This window comes from Botryllus schlosseri, chromosome 11 (genome assembly GCF_051294905.1).
Source record: "Botryllus schlosseri isolate E-star chromosome 11, Bs_hap1, whole genome shotgun sequence".
In the NCBI taxonomy this organism is placed as follows: domain Eukaryota; kingdom Metazoa; phylum Chordata; class Ascidiacea; order Stolidobranchia; family Styelidae; genus Botryllus; species Botryllus schlosseri.
Genome location: NC_137246.1, coordinates 13,037,453 through 13,052,477, shown reverse-complemented (window position 1 = coordinate 13,052,477; position 15,025 = coordinate 13,037,453). Strand labels below are relative to the sequence as shown.

Sequence of the window (15,025 nt, the reverse complement as noted above, 5' to 3'; positions counted from 1 at the left end):
CAGTTTGAGAACCACTGGTTTAGCCTATATTGCAATTCACAAAGTTTTCTGTTGCTACTGAAGTATGGGAAACAGTTTAGCGTGACTGAATTATCTTGTTATAACGCGGCACGCATAGATCAGCGATGTAAATAGTCTAATTATTACATATGGTGACTGTTTACTAAGGCCTTAAGGCCCCTCGTCGTCATCCTGGTTCGTACCGGATTTTCACTGGTGCGACGAATAAATGATTGATTGAATGATTATTCTATGTTGTGATTTTCATGGAAACCTAGGTTTCCATGAAAATGTAATTGAGATTGTAATTGAGCAAAATTTTGATCAAATTACAATTACAATTACAATTAATCAAAATAGAAATGCTTCAATTACACGTGAAAAAGTGTAATTAATTACATTCAGCTCAATTACAAATTACAATTGATCCAACTCTGGTATAGAGTCAAGTGTGGGCTATCTAAAGTAAAAATTTTCTTCACGCTTCGCGCAATATGTTGTCACTCGATTTCTTGCTTTTAACATTATTACTCACCCGCGCCAGAAAATTAAAAATAAATGCCCAATGTACCAGATTGAGTCGAACTATATTAGCAATTACGAGAGAAAGTGTCGTCCAACATGCGACCTTGCATTTGTGCTCGCACAAAGGCAGTCGACGAAGACACCGAGGTACAAAATGATTGACGCACGTAAGCCGAAGCTTTCGATATCGATATGTCCAGGTGCCGAATAGTCCTGTCCTTGCAAACTGAGCCCAGCGATTTACAGTGGACCCGCAATATACTCAAGTAACAATATTATTGACCGTTATTGACGTAGGCCAAGTATTGACCTATAAACTTTGAAAAATTTTCTCGCTTCGCGCGGTTAGTGGCCCGCGCATTGTTTCGTCAATTGCATGTGGCCCTTTGACCGAAAAGGTTGGCCACCCCTGTCCTAGGTGATGCAAAGAGGACCGAGGCATGAACACTGAATGGAAAGTAAAATAAGATAGTATAGAAAAGGTAAAAGCGACAAAAATAGTGGTACGTCACGGAAGGCGAGATCGATAGGTCAGGTCGTGGTCCGGTAATCCTGAGGACGAACTAGTATTTATTTAGTATAGTAATTGCTTGTATTTCGACTTGAATGTGGACATGCTCGTCGACGGTCGGAGGTCCGGCGGGATACTATTCCACACGTCAGGCCCGGCATGTTTGATAGAGCGATGATCTTCTGGCATCACCGTGTCATCCCCAAAACCTTTACATCTGACTAGTTTAGTAATCTATAGACCGACCAAAGTGACCAAAGGGACCATATAGTGTCTTAACATAGAAATTTACAAAATAGATAGAACGTATAGGTTATACATTGTTATATTCAAGTGTCAGGCCCGAAACAGCACTTCTTCACCCCCCCTCCCCCCTCAAATAAAACGTTGGTCGTGGGCCACCCATGTGGTGATGAACCAAACGTCTGGGGGGCCTCAGACCCCCCATCGCGCTATACGTTTTTGCCGCTACTTTATTAGAGAGATACTATAATTACTGTGTAGGGCAGCAGTGTCAAACATACGGCCCGACAGACGATTTCATCCGGCCCGTGAAGCAATTCTGGGTTGATGGAAAAATTCCTATATTATCCAGCACATTTGCAGAAAATGTTGAGCTTTTTGCATGAAATATTCCCACAAGACAGAAAATGTCGATCATGGTCATTGTTCATGTTCAGCACATATTTTAACTACCGGACAACGGTGTTGTGGTTTCACTCTAGTTGCCACTCAAATCGGTGACATTGACACCCAATTTAGGGAAGGCAAAAAGGCACACTGAGTTCAAAGTTTTATGGAAAAAAGTAGCTATTCACAGAAGTGAAAACGCCAATGCGATACCGTTATATAAAGTTTACATGGAAAATATATTTGGTACACAATTATATAATTCAAACGTCGCACTGCTGTGGCCCTTTCGAACCAATACGTCCCCGGACTTAACAGAAACTAGCGTCGTGCCTCGTGATTTAATAATAATGAACCAAATGCGAACGTCCGCGTTTATAGTTCAATCTCTTGGATTCCTCACAACGCGTACGCAGTGCTAACGCTAGATTACAACTACAGCAGAGAGAGCATAGAAATATGCCAAATTTTATCGTCATCAGCGTTAACTGTTTTCAACCGGACAATCATCGTATTTTGCCAATTTCATTCTTCGCGAATAAAGGTGTTGCGATGTGCTAGAATAAAACCCTGATGATCCGTGTAGCCTATATATAAGCTTGATAATCTTGTATTCACCGAGCGAGATAGTGTAATGGTTATGCGTCCGGCTTCTCGATCGGTAGGTCGTGGGTTCGATCATACCAAAGACTCGAAAATTGGTATCCGCAGCTATCCTGCTAGGCGTTCAGCAATCACGGATAGCATGGAGGAGAAAAAGAACGGGGGCGCAGACTAGATGACCTCACGGCCGTGTCGCAACAATCGCATGTTACATCGCCTAAAACTTCATATGTCTTTGTGCGTCCTGGCGCGGTAATGGATAACGCCGAAATGCCCATTTCTATAAATCTTTCTTGGCGAAAGGGTACCCAATAATCAAGATATTTGTCAACAATAAAAAAAAATGAAATACAATAAAAAAAATTCGAAGAAGTTGCATAAATTGAAAAAAAAAACTCTTTAATTTTTCTTAATTCACGAAATGTTAAGCCCCCTTCGAGCTCGGGCCTCTTCTATTCTGGGGTCTGGGGTGCGGCAGTTACGGTCCTGCCAGTGGTGGGCACTAGGCAGATGTTGATTGCTGAGAATCTGAATCCCAGGGTTGCAACCAAGTCCTAAGTCAATAATACTTCAATAGTTTTGAATCGAGTCAAGTCGAGTCATTTTCACTTCACCACCGTGTCAAGTTCGAGTTCAAGTCAGGGAGCAACGGGTAGAGAGATTTGAGTCAGATTCCAAGTCCAACAGTCACTGATCGTGTTGGTCAAGGGCGTCAAACATACGGCCAGCAGGCCGCATCCGGCCCGCGACGCAAATCTGAGTAAATGGAAAGTTGCTTGTGTTATCCAGCACATTTCTAGCAAGAGTGAAGAATTTTAGTAGGAATATTCTCACATAAATATACCCCAAAGATAGCAAATCTTGAACAGTCCAATTGTGCATTGGCCTTCCACCCGATGTCAGCGATGAGTTTTTATTTTAGTTGCCGTTATAAGATCAACTGAATAGGTCGGCGGTATTGACACAAAATTTCGAGAGGGCAAGAAAGTGGAACCTCAGTCAAGAGTATTATGCAAAAATAGATCAAAAGTGGCTATTCACTAAGACGAAAACGCCAATACGTATAACTGAATGCAAGTTACATGCGAGAATATAGTTCCCACGTCGATCAGGGCCGAAACACTACTTCGTCAGCCCCCCCCCCTAAAAAAACATCATAAGGTAATAAAAAATACGTTGATGCTGCCATCATAAGGTGAGCAACCCATGTTGTGTGGGCCGAAACACCACTTCGTCATCCCCTCCCCCCAAAAAAGTTGGTGTTGGGTCCCGTAGGGTAGGCTACTCAATCATAACCGGTAGACCGGAAGGAGGTGATTTCTTCCAAAACTAAGGGCACGTTAATGATAAACGTGAGATAGCGTCCGGTTTCCTAACCGGTATGTCGGGGTTCCAATCGTAGGTCGGGTCCGACCAAAGAATCGGAAACTGGTATCCGCGGCTGTCCCGCTCGGCGCTCAGCATCCAGGGATACCTAAAAGTTCGCATCTCCATCGTCAAAGCATCTCGATGGTGCAGATGAGAATATATCTGATCTGTTTTTCTTTCTCTCTTTCTCTCTCTCTCTCTCTCCCTCTCTCTCTCTCTCTCTCCTCTCTCTCTCTCTCTCTCCTCTCTCTCTCTCTCTCTCTCTCTCTCTCTCTCCCTCTCTCTCTCTCTCTCTCCCTCTCTCTCTCTCTCTCTCCCTCTCTCTCTCTCTCTCTCCCTCTCTCTCTCTCTCTCCCTCTCTCTCTCTCTCTCTCCCTCTCTCTCTCTCATTCATTTTTTAGTTGGTAGCCGTTATTGTCTTCATAGAACACGCCTTGAATGATTTTACGTTGTGTCTACTTGGTTACCATCGTTATCCTTAAACATATTTCCTATATATGAATCGGCCAATGATTTTTGAGTTACCCCCTGCTCTTAACTCTTAAGTAACACGTAAACTTCTGAATAATACCAATGCAATATTCGGATTTCAAGAGGATGAAAATTGTACGCTCAGGCAAATGACCTAATTGTATCGTGGTATAAGTTTGCTCTGAAATATTAAACGCCTCAAGTCGTCTGCTTATCCAAAAAAAAAAAGGATTATCATGCTAACTTGAACGTGCTGATCCTCCTTTATTTGCTTATCGTACAACGTGTTAACGAGTTTTAATTCTTCGCCTTCTTCATATTATGCTTGTTATTGGGTAATTTCTAGTGAAGTTTTTTGAAAGATGTCGACGATTTGTGTTCATGTTTTGTATGGTGAAGCACCCTAGTAGTTGTGATTATATTACCATTTACATTTCAAGGCAGTTTCTGATTTGTTGTTGGAATCAGAGGTGTACAAAGTATTCAATGTTTCTAACCAAGTAAAACTAGAAGTAAAGACGAAATTGTTTACTCAATTACTCAAGTAGAATTTGCAAGTAATGTCAAAACTACTTCAAGTGGAAGTCGAAAATGAAAGATGTGAAAGTCAGTAGTGTCGAAGAGTAAATTTTAGTAAAACGATGATGATGATGATGATGATGATAAAATCACAAGACATGGTATCTTACCGGGTATAACGCAAAGGAAATTATTACACTACGCGTTGGTAGAATCCTCGCAAATATATTTAGTAGGGGATATTTGACGTGTTTTTTTTTGATAATTCAACTCATATATTATGCAATCTTATCCCTGAACTACAACTACTTTCTACTTCTCAAGTAGTGCAAATTAGCAAAACTCCGTGGCCCCATTGGCTAAGTCCAGTGCTTTTAGACCTGAGTGGTGGTTCGCACCAGAGCGAATGAAAAAAATTCAGGGCGAATGACAATCGTGGTGCGAATGGTGCGATTGAAAATTGTTCATATTTCTCCATAACAAAAGAACTAAATGAGCTTAAAATTGCATTGAATTCACTTTGAGATACTCAACGTTTTTGTACCCGCTTAAAAAAATAAAAATAAAAAAAACATTTCAGGTTAGAGAAAAAACAAAAGTAATTATTTAAAATAGACTGTATGTTATATAAATATAAATACAAATAAATAAAAAATGAAAAATTAATGTAGTAAAGACCCCAAGCTGGAGACAGCCCTACCAGCTGAGAGAGGGCTGACAATTGCCGGCTGTTACGGTGAGCCGAAAAAAAAGAATTCTCCATGAGTGGGAAAGTCGTCACCTGTTTGGAACCCCTAATCTACGAGAAGTCTGGGCGAATTCATTTGTTTATGATGTGTGTATTGCGCAGACTGAGAAACGCATTAAATGATCTGGATATGAATAGTAAATAGGACATCTTTGTCGCTCAGAAGCAATTCTCTGGCTTTAGTTTTATCATCCCTTGTTTTCAGTTCTGACTGTTGATCGTTTTCATCCTTTCCGAACAATATCCTTTCCAGCTTCGGCAGAGGACCAGATGCTGTGAATAATACAAATCATGACATTGCCCTCTGTAAGATTCTTATACAATCAATCGAAGAGGCGAAGACTCTCTTCATATACCTCTCCCAGATGGAGAAAAATTATATCCCGCTTTATGTAGTATTCCAACGAATAAATCTCTCTTGAGAATTTTCGATATATCTCTATCGTCCAACAATACGGTGTCTTGTAACTCTCCATTGACCATTACCTTAACTGAATAAATGCTATATTTGGTAAAAGAGGATCCCACCTCCGTATCCGACTTACTTTGTTGAGTTCTTGATACATCGATAGGATTCATGACATCGTAGTATAACCAGTCTTCACGAGGCATACCGACAACTGCCATAGCCTATATGCGGTCATCCTATATCCTCTTACATGTCATATGATATGACGTCGTAGTTTGAATGGTGTAAGTTACAAGAGCCATAATCTGTCCTGTCTGAACAATGAACGCACAAGTGGTTCCCAACCCTTTCATCTCGCAGACTCCTTCAACAATATTTGATCCGAAATTCTCCTTTAAAAAAAGCAGCCACTAGCTAAAAAGGTAATCTTTCCCGCACGAGCACTTGTTATCTAAAAAATAAGGCGAGCTCCGCGGATGCGGATACAGATGCCCATAATTTTTCGAAAGCTGACCAAATTAAACTTTGGCAGGGCAACGCTGACCACTTCCGTCTCAGCTATTTAACATTCGGTATAGCATACTGTTGTCTGGGAAATACATTTATCAAAATTAATAAAGGCCGTCACTTTGGATTGTGGCAATATTGTAGTGAATTTTGGCATGTTTTTTTTCACAGTCTGGTAACTGTTAACTGAAATTAAGTCATCAAATTTGTTTGCATTGACTTTTAATTAAATAAATCGATGAATTTAAAAGAAAGAATTTGAATGTTTATTTTCACGATCTTGAATTGAAGAAGGTAAACACTTACAACGGCCTCGATGTGATAGACCCAGCATACCTTTTTCCAGCTGAAGAGAAATTTGATCGGAAGGTTGTCATGAGTCGCACAAAATCGTCCTATGCGAACCGCACTTTTATCATACCAGAGGGAGCAGCAACATGTTTATGGAAAGGGTAGATATTAAACAGCCTATATGCTTCCAGGTAAAAAACATTAGCAATTTTCAAGGAAATAGTTTCAGACTAATTGTTCTGCCATAAAACAAATGAAAATTTTGTTGAGTTCAGGCGTTCCATTTTGTACAAAACCCCTATAAATTTACAAATTACCCCCTAAGTGCGTAATTTTCCCGGCTGGGAACCATTGGTTCACACCGTTTGCGAAAAAAACTAAAGTGTTGTTTGCGATTGCGCATGTTTTATTTGTTCTCTGTCTGACGTTTTTAGAGGAATCAGTTTCTAATTCAACTGTCCTTTATTTCTATTTCGCTTTTCTAATCATTCTAATTGTCTGATTTTATTCCTGATTATTTGATTACTACTGCTCCACTTTCCTATTCCTTTATATTTTCCTCGTTGCTGTTGCACCGTCCTCCATACCATCGAGCAACGGACGAGCGAGCACTATTGCGAATCACTCTCTCGATCATGCATCTTCGTGATCCAACCAACCAAAGCTTTGTTCCATTAGGGGTGCTTGGTTGTGTTATATTTGAATACAAGACTGACATGCAAGGTTAGCGAGTCCAAGAGCAGATTCAGCTGAGCAGACAGGATTCGACGCCTGCTAAATCGGTACTCATTTACATCGGAGTGTCGCGTCGAAACAATTCGCAATAGTGCTCGCTCGTCCGTTGCTCGGTTGCAATTCTGTTAACTGGGTTCAGTCAAACGGGGGAGTGTTTGCGATTGCGCATGTTTTATTTGTTCTCTGTCTAACGTTTTTAGAGGAATCAGTTTCTAATTCAACTGTCCTTTATTTCCATTTCGCTTTTCTAATCATTCTAATTGTCTGATTTTAATCCTGATTATTTGATTATTACTGCTCCACTTTCCTATTCCTTTATATTTTCCTCACCATTTACATATCTTTTACACCATTTACATATCGCACACTGACGTGGTAATCCTTAAATCGTCAAATGTACATAAGACTGATCATCATTTTGCATGAGTTAACATGTAACGCAACATAACTCTAAATCAGTGGTTCTCATCCGGGGGTCTACGAAGCATTTTCAGGGGTTCCATGACACCTCGAAACTTGCAAAATGGTTGATATCCTAGTTTTATTTATTTTTACAAATTAGATAAATAATGCCGGGCAGTTTCGCTTCAAGACTGCTAAATCTTTAGGACTCACTTGAACAGAGTGACCGCCTGAGATGAAATATTTTACCGTGCAAACTCATTTTCTTACCAAATTGTCAATAACTCACTGAGTACTGATACAAGCATATTGCGGTTTAGAGATGTTTCGTCCGGGCTTAGGAAATAAAATGGTTTCTAAAAATCCATTTTCGCCTGTGATATTCATAATCGATATTCCAAAATAACTTGAAGATGAGCTTCAAGATGGAAACGACTAGGCTGAACGTTATATGTTCATTAAAATATGTTTCTTAATTTTCGGGCAATATATGTTGCGACCATATCCAAAAGTGTCGTCCTAAGCGTTACGTGTTAATAATACAGATTCTCGTCACCTGTTCGGGACGCGACCACGTATTTCAAGAAATGCGGCTACAGATTTCGCCTTGAAATGATAGAAGTCTTCCGAATTAATACATAAACAGTATGAGATTTTTATGAAAAGTCATTTTGTTGCTGTTCATCACTAGCCTACACTATATGCAAAAAGAGTGTGTATTCACACCCAAAGGGTACACACGAAAACAGAACCCGACTCTGAATTATATCGCGGTAATAAATCCTACGTACCTTCGTGCACACCTCCCTACGTTCCTATATTTACATGCATCATTTGGAATAAAATGTTATACTCGATTTATACCGCGGTATAAGTCTTCAGTATGTTCAGGTTTGTTATGTCATCGGTGTATATTCACATCAAATATCAGGGATGGTACCATGGTTAATATTTGCAGATGACAGATGACAGTTGCACGATTGTTGGAACTTGGGGGAGGGGGTCCGTGAAGGTCGACGGGGGTCCGCGAAGACAAAAATTTTGACCATCCATTTCGTTGTTATGTTGTTTTGTTTCATTATTAGCAAAATTTACTAGGCTGAGTAATAAAGTCGCGAAATTCAAATTATACGGGAAATGCCTATTTTAAGGCGATTTTCTTCAAAGCAAAATACATACAGATGGAAGAGATGAGTAACAGAAAAAGTAGCTAGAACACATTATTAAGATATAAGGCACTGGATTAACTGACTGAAAACCGCTATTTTTTTTAAGCCGGACTATTATGAAGTACAGGTAGGCCTATAGATATTATAACCTAACATGGGGGTTACCAGAGTTGGATCAATTGTAATTTGTAATGTAATTGAATGTAATTAATTACATATTTCAATGTAATTGTAATGTAATTGTAATTGAAGCATTTTTATTTTGTGTAATTGTAATTGTAGTTGTAATTTGACAAAAATTTTGCTCAATTACAATTTCAATTACATTAAATTGCTATTGAGACCTGACAAGCACAACATAAAATAATTGACTTATAATTAGGTTTACCATATTTTGAAAATCTAAAAGGGGGACACTTTTCCTAGGCTTGCAAAACCGGAGAAGAATTCTCAAAAACCGGTGAATTTATTCCACTTTCTGATCGGTTGACTAAAAAAAAAAAGTCTTCTCTCCGCTCAGAGCTCAAAAATACCGTTTTTCTCTCCGCATTGCTAGGTGGTTGACTAAAAAAAAAGGTCATCTTTCCGCTCAGAGCTCAAATCACCGTTTTTCACTCCGACATACCCGCCGGCCTTAAAAAGCGGGACGTTTGGCTGACTGGTCGGGACGCCGGGACAAGACGTCAAACAGCGGGACTGTCCCGCCTAAAGCGGGACGTATGGTAAGCCTACTTATAATGCATTCTCTTTAAATGTCGACAAGGAATTTGGTGGATCCATTCGCGGAAGCCCTTGACTGCGCCCTTGCCGGCGAAGTTTTTTTTATTTTTACCGCTATGCTGGCCTCGGCTGCCATTGTATAGTATACAATTATTAGATTACTAACCAACGGATGGATTCGCAACACGTGACTCACGATTGAATACGCCGAGAAGCGAACTGCTGAGCCGGCTAAAAGCAGCAGAATTGATAGTCCCATAGCTAACGATCCAAGCGTCGAAATTTGATATGTATGGTCCTAATAGAAAGCTAGTGTCGCACTGATTCCGCAATAAAAGAACGAACGTTCTTGGATCAAGGATTAGCAGAGAGAGAGAGAGAGAGATGATATTCTATTTCGCCTGCACCATCGAGATGCTTTGACGACGGAGTTGCGATACGGCCGTGAGGTCATCTAGTCTGCGCCTCCATTTTTTTTTCTCCTCAAGGCTATCCGTGATTGCTCAGCGCCTAGCATGATAGCTGCGGCTACAAATTGTCGAGTCTTTGGTATGACCTGGCCGAGAATCGAACCCACGACCTACCGATCGAGAAGCCGGACGCATAACCATTACACTAACTCGCTCGCATGAGCATAAAAGTTCAGTATCATCGCTTCCCCAAAAACCCGGGAAATATGAGTGAGGAATGAGGTGGAAGGTTTCTCCCAGAAATCAAATAAATGGTAGAGAAATATCAAGATAGTTGGGATGCTCACATTATGACTGATTACTGCCAGCCTCTTGCGAATCTGTCCCCATCAAAATCGCACAAGACGACTTTCCTGCAGTTGACTTCAAGCTAATTTGAGTTAATAGCAGGAGTTTCATCCAAGAACTTCCCTAATGCACATCCCGATATTGATTTATTTCTACGAGAAGATTTGAATACTCATTGGTAAACAAAAATATTGCTTGCTTGTTTATTCCGTCTGTGTTTACAAGTTGTCGTCTTTTTGTAGGTTTGTTATTAACGAATTACTGCTGTTTGTTGTTTACTTCAAGCACATTGATCTGAATAAGAAGCTTATTGTCACAAATTACAATGTATTAGGCGAATCCTATGAAAAGACGAATAAATGAGGTATTTTTGTGTTCGATATCTGGAAAAGAATCGATTTATGCAGCACAGTTTTGTTCCGCCGATCTAATTGTGTTTTACATTTGTCACATTCTCGTGGTTTCAGTACAGACGGACCGACTAAAACATATAATATAGGCTGTTAGGATAAAATGTAATCTAGTTTGAATAAAATAAAAAAATAAAAATGTCCAAATTCGACGATATCTTGAAAAATAGAGCCAATCTACAAAAATCAATGCTATTTTTGAGCTCAGCGCCCCCGATTTACCCTAAAATCATTCTCACCTACCATGATGAAATTTTGTCTGTTCAGTGTAATCGATCATTTGGATACGTAATGTATGGTGAACTTGCATTCCGAGAAAATAAATTGGCATTCATTATTGCTGTCTGCACGAGGAGGGTGTTATCATCAGGATATGCCGTCTCGCTCACGTGATCGCTCTCACGTTCAGACCTAGAATTTGCCTAACTGATAATATACCTTCTTCTTCTATCGAAGTAGTTGTATTGTAGCGCTACCGCCTGCGGGGGGGATTACGGTGTAGGGCCGAGTCAACTTTTTCAAGAGAGCATCTCAAGTGGCACGAAATACAAGGGGTTGAAGCATTTTATCATTCTTCCAGACAGCTCGTTACGATATAGCTTGTATATATATATCAGTCCATAGATAGAATGTACATAAAATTGAGCTAAACTCCAAAATATAATGTAATCAATATAATTATGTATAGTGGGTTAGGTGTAGCTCATGCGAGCGATTTTGCCGCATCGTCGCCCATATGACAGTTTCCACCAAATAAATAGGGCTTTTCGGCATAACGGTTAGAACTATATAGGTAGCCAGTCTCAAGGGTTCACCAGGAGACAAGACCCCTAGCAATGTCAAGGTCAAGAGCTCATGTATATGCTATGCATTGGTGAATAATTTTGAGGGATGAGAAAACAATTTATCCAAAATTGACCGTAAACCACAATTATAATGCACGTAATGGTGTCAACTCACTACGTGGAGATACAGCACAGCATGAAAATACTTTATTGGCATTTAGGACTTGCGAAAGGTAAAATAGGGACAATACATATAAGCCGACACACTGTTACGGGTACTGTACTCCCAATCTCAAAAATAGTATTTCCATACCGAATATACATCAATATGATATGCTAAACCAGGCAATATACGACCCGCGACGAGATTTTGAGCGGCCCGCGGACAGCCACCGGTCTTACATAATGTGACTAGCGGCCCGGGTCTACATACATTTGCAGACGTTTTCGACCACGAACATTAACAAGACAAGCGACGTTCTAATCTAGCTTATGTTCACGTGCAGTCTTTAGTGTGGGTTTGTAGGCTACGTTACTATGGGTTTGTAGGCTACGTCCAACATGCAGCCAGAGTTAAAAGAACTTGTTGACAACTTTGATTGACCACAGATGACTCATTGACTTTAACAGCTACATTAGGCTACGTTAAAAAATTCATAGACTAGAATTTTTGGTCTCTCTTTTTTACGCCTAAAGTTTACGTTAAACTAGGGTTACCATATTTTGGAAATCTGAAAAGAGGACACTTTTTCAGAATTTTCAGACTTGCAAAATCGGAGAAGTATTCTCAAAAAACGGTAAATTTTTCCGACTTAGTGGTCGGTTGACTAAAAAAAAGGTCAACTTTCCGCCCAGCTCCCGAAATACCCGCCGGAGCGTATCAGTCGCATTATGCCATAAATATGACCTACATTCTCTAAAAATAGGACAAAATCTCAAAAAAGAGGACAAAAGGGCGTCCTCCGCGTCCGCGTCCTCCAATTTCAAAAAAGTCAAAAAAGAGGACAAATCCTCTTAAAAGAGGACGTATGGTAGCCCTACATTAAAAACGATTTATTCCTTGTACGGCTGGATAAAACACGCGATTGATGTATCGATTCAGGAATCCGGCCCGCCAAGCACTTCATTTTCCCATATCCGGCCCGCCGACAGGAGAGGTTGCCCGCCCCTGTGCTAAATGGTAGGTGAGTAAAGGTAAGCGTGTGAGTATTAATAAAGCAAATAACGTATCAAGCCGGTTTAGAGTGTCGTTCGTCAGGGTGTTAGACTGAGCCCACTACACCCCTGGGATATCTGTCAATGACGATTGGTGTGTTTGACTCATTTTCACCCATTTGAAGGGGTGGGAAAGCACAATTCGATACCTGAAAGTGCTGCCCACCTGATTTAGACCACAGGTATTTGTGAAACCGCGTGCAATGATCCGAGTGTTTCCACTTTATTCCGCTATTCATATCCGCATGTAAAATATTATTGACCGTGGTGCAAAAGGTCGTCAGGCGATAAGCGCCACATCTTTTTGTTTAATAAACAACAACAACAACAACAACAACAACAACAACACCCCAGGTATGGTGGAAATATTATAAACACACCTCTATTTCGCCCATGGATTTACTGTGTAGCCCCGGTCTTACAGAGCCATTTGATCCATATTCTAGGGTTACCATACGTCCTCTATTAAGAGAATATGTCCTTTTTTTGTTTTTTTGATAGTGTCCTCGGAGAACGCCCGAATGTCCTTTTTTTTTAGAATTTGTCCTCTTTTTTGAAAATTGTGTTGGAATATATGTTAAAATTCGACTGATATATAGAAAATCAGTACTCAAGTAACGTTGCGGCAGGTATTTCGGGAGCTGAGCCGGAAAGTTGACATTTATGTAGTTTTAGTCAACCAACGGAGAATTCAACAAAAGTGTATAGTCTTGGAGTCGAGTCGGAAAATGACCTTTTTCTTTTTCTTAGTCAACCAACCACAAAGTCGGGTAAAATTTACCATTTTCCGTATTTTAATCCCGTATTGTAAGTCTGAAAATTTTGAAAAAGTGTCCTCTTTTCGGATTTCCAAAATATGGTAACCCTACTATATTCCATCAGTCAAATGTGCACTTTCAAAATTTCTTTGCGGCTGCCATTTACAATTGGGTGATGATGAGGTGGTTCAGTGCAGCAATTTTTTTATGCTGTGACTCAAAATCATATCCGTGCCAGTGGCGATTTAATTACCAAACTGGAAGATATTTGCTATTTGATCTCCTATATTCGTCTATAGCCTACGCCATATCACGACAACATATGGAGCATATAAGTATGCTAACTTATAACGCTATATGACCCGCTGACTTCGTCGCTTACAACTTGGTCGTATTATTTTGCCAATACCACTGTTTGCGAATAAAGACGTTGCTAGTATATTAAGTCCTTATGATCCGTATTATATTTTGTATCAGCTTCAAGATGAAGCATCTCAGGCAAAAAAGAATGGTAGGGAATTGAAAATATTTTGACATTCAGTCAGCAAGTGATCGAAGGATTTGAATCCAGCTCCCGGCCAAATCGAGTAGGGTAGGCCTACTCCTGATATAGAAACGGTAAGGTCGCAACTGGATAATATGAATGCTAGAATCGATATCACGTATAGAGTTACGTTGGAAATTTACCCTGGCGTTTAGACATGATTACCATCGCAAAATTGACGAATATCCGCGGACACCGACACATTATGGCTACGTACAATATTCAGGACTTAAGAAGATCGGTCAAACTAGGACGATATAAAATTACTCCATTTTGCGATTTTGACACGGTACACTAGTTTAGGGTTACCATATTTTTGCAACACAAATTCCGGACGCTTTTAGCGCCCACTTGCGGATTTCGAAATGAGGTATGAGCACATTGCCGATCAATATGCAGTCACACTAGCAAGGCTTTGTCTATCGACTAGAGGAGGTCACGATGATTAGGTTCAGGAGTACATGGTTGTGTGCTGTAAGTTGTCGCCAGGACCGAAGTCACATTTTTTCAGCCCCCTCCCGCCAAAATAAACACTGATCTTGGGCCCACCGTAAGGTAATCGATGCAACTTCTGGAGGCTTACTTTATGCATCTGGTTTCTATATGCATCTAGTCGTTATATGATTTGAATGAATTATATTAATAATATTGGTTCTTCCATGTATTACTATATAATTTGATCCTCTCTCCGCCCACATGATCAGAGTTAGCGGTAGAGCTGATGGAGGATTATGACTTCGAAAATGCAAGGAGCGTAATTGTACATAGTAAAGTCATGTTCATGTTACATCGATAAGATTATTTATCAGCCTAATGCCTGTGCGCACTGCACCACTGAGCTATATAAACATCGCACATCTGGTGGTTTCAAACCTTTTACGGTCGCGACTCCATTTGCAATTTGAAAATGTTCCTTGGCCGGTTGGCCCAGCTCAAAATTTGATAAG

General features: G+C 40.1%; 2 protein-coding genes and 1 long non-coding RNA gene across 4 annotated transcripts in view; 2 read left to right on the top strand and 1 right to left on the bottom strand.

The window, feature by feature from the left end:
* LOC145449604 (uncharacterized) overlaps positions 1-15,025 on the top strand; it is a 353,567-nt gene that overhangs the window by 161,987 nt on the left and 176,555 nt on the right. The window lies entirely within an intron of this gene.
* Positions 1-15,025, top strand: part of LOC145449605 (uncharacterized) — a 166,763-nt gene that overhangs the window by 26,225 nt on the left and 125,513 nt on the right. The window lies entirely within an intron of this gene.
* Positions 5,451-6,357, bottom strand: LOC145449400 (uncharacterized). Of its 2 annotated transcripts, XM_080327750.1 has the most exons (3): positions 5,921-6,357; positions 5,732-5,866; positions 5,451-5,648 (listed from the first exon to the last, which is right to left on the bottom strand). In XM_080327750.1, the coding sequence occupies exons 1-3, from the start codon at positions 6,000-6,002 to the stop codon at positions 5,491-5,493; spliced, it is 375 nt and encodes a 124-aa protein (XP_080183876.1). In that variant the 5' UTR covers positions 6,003-6,357; the 3' UTR covers positions 5,451-5,490. The 2 variants fall into 2 exon arrangements, with proteins under 2 accessions (XP_080183876.1, XP_080183875.1); XM_080327749.1 differs by having other exon boundaries at positions 5,732-6,356.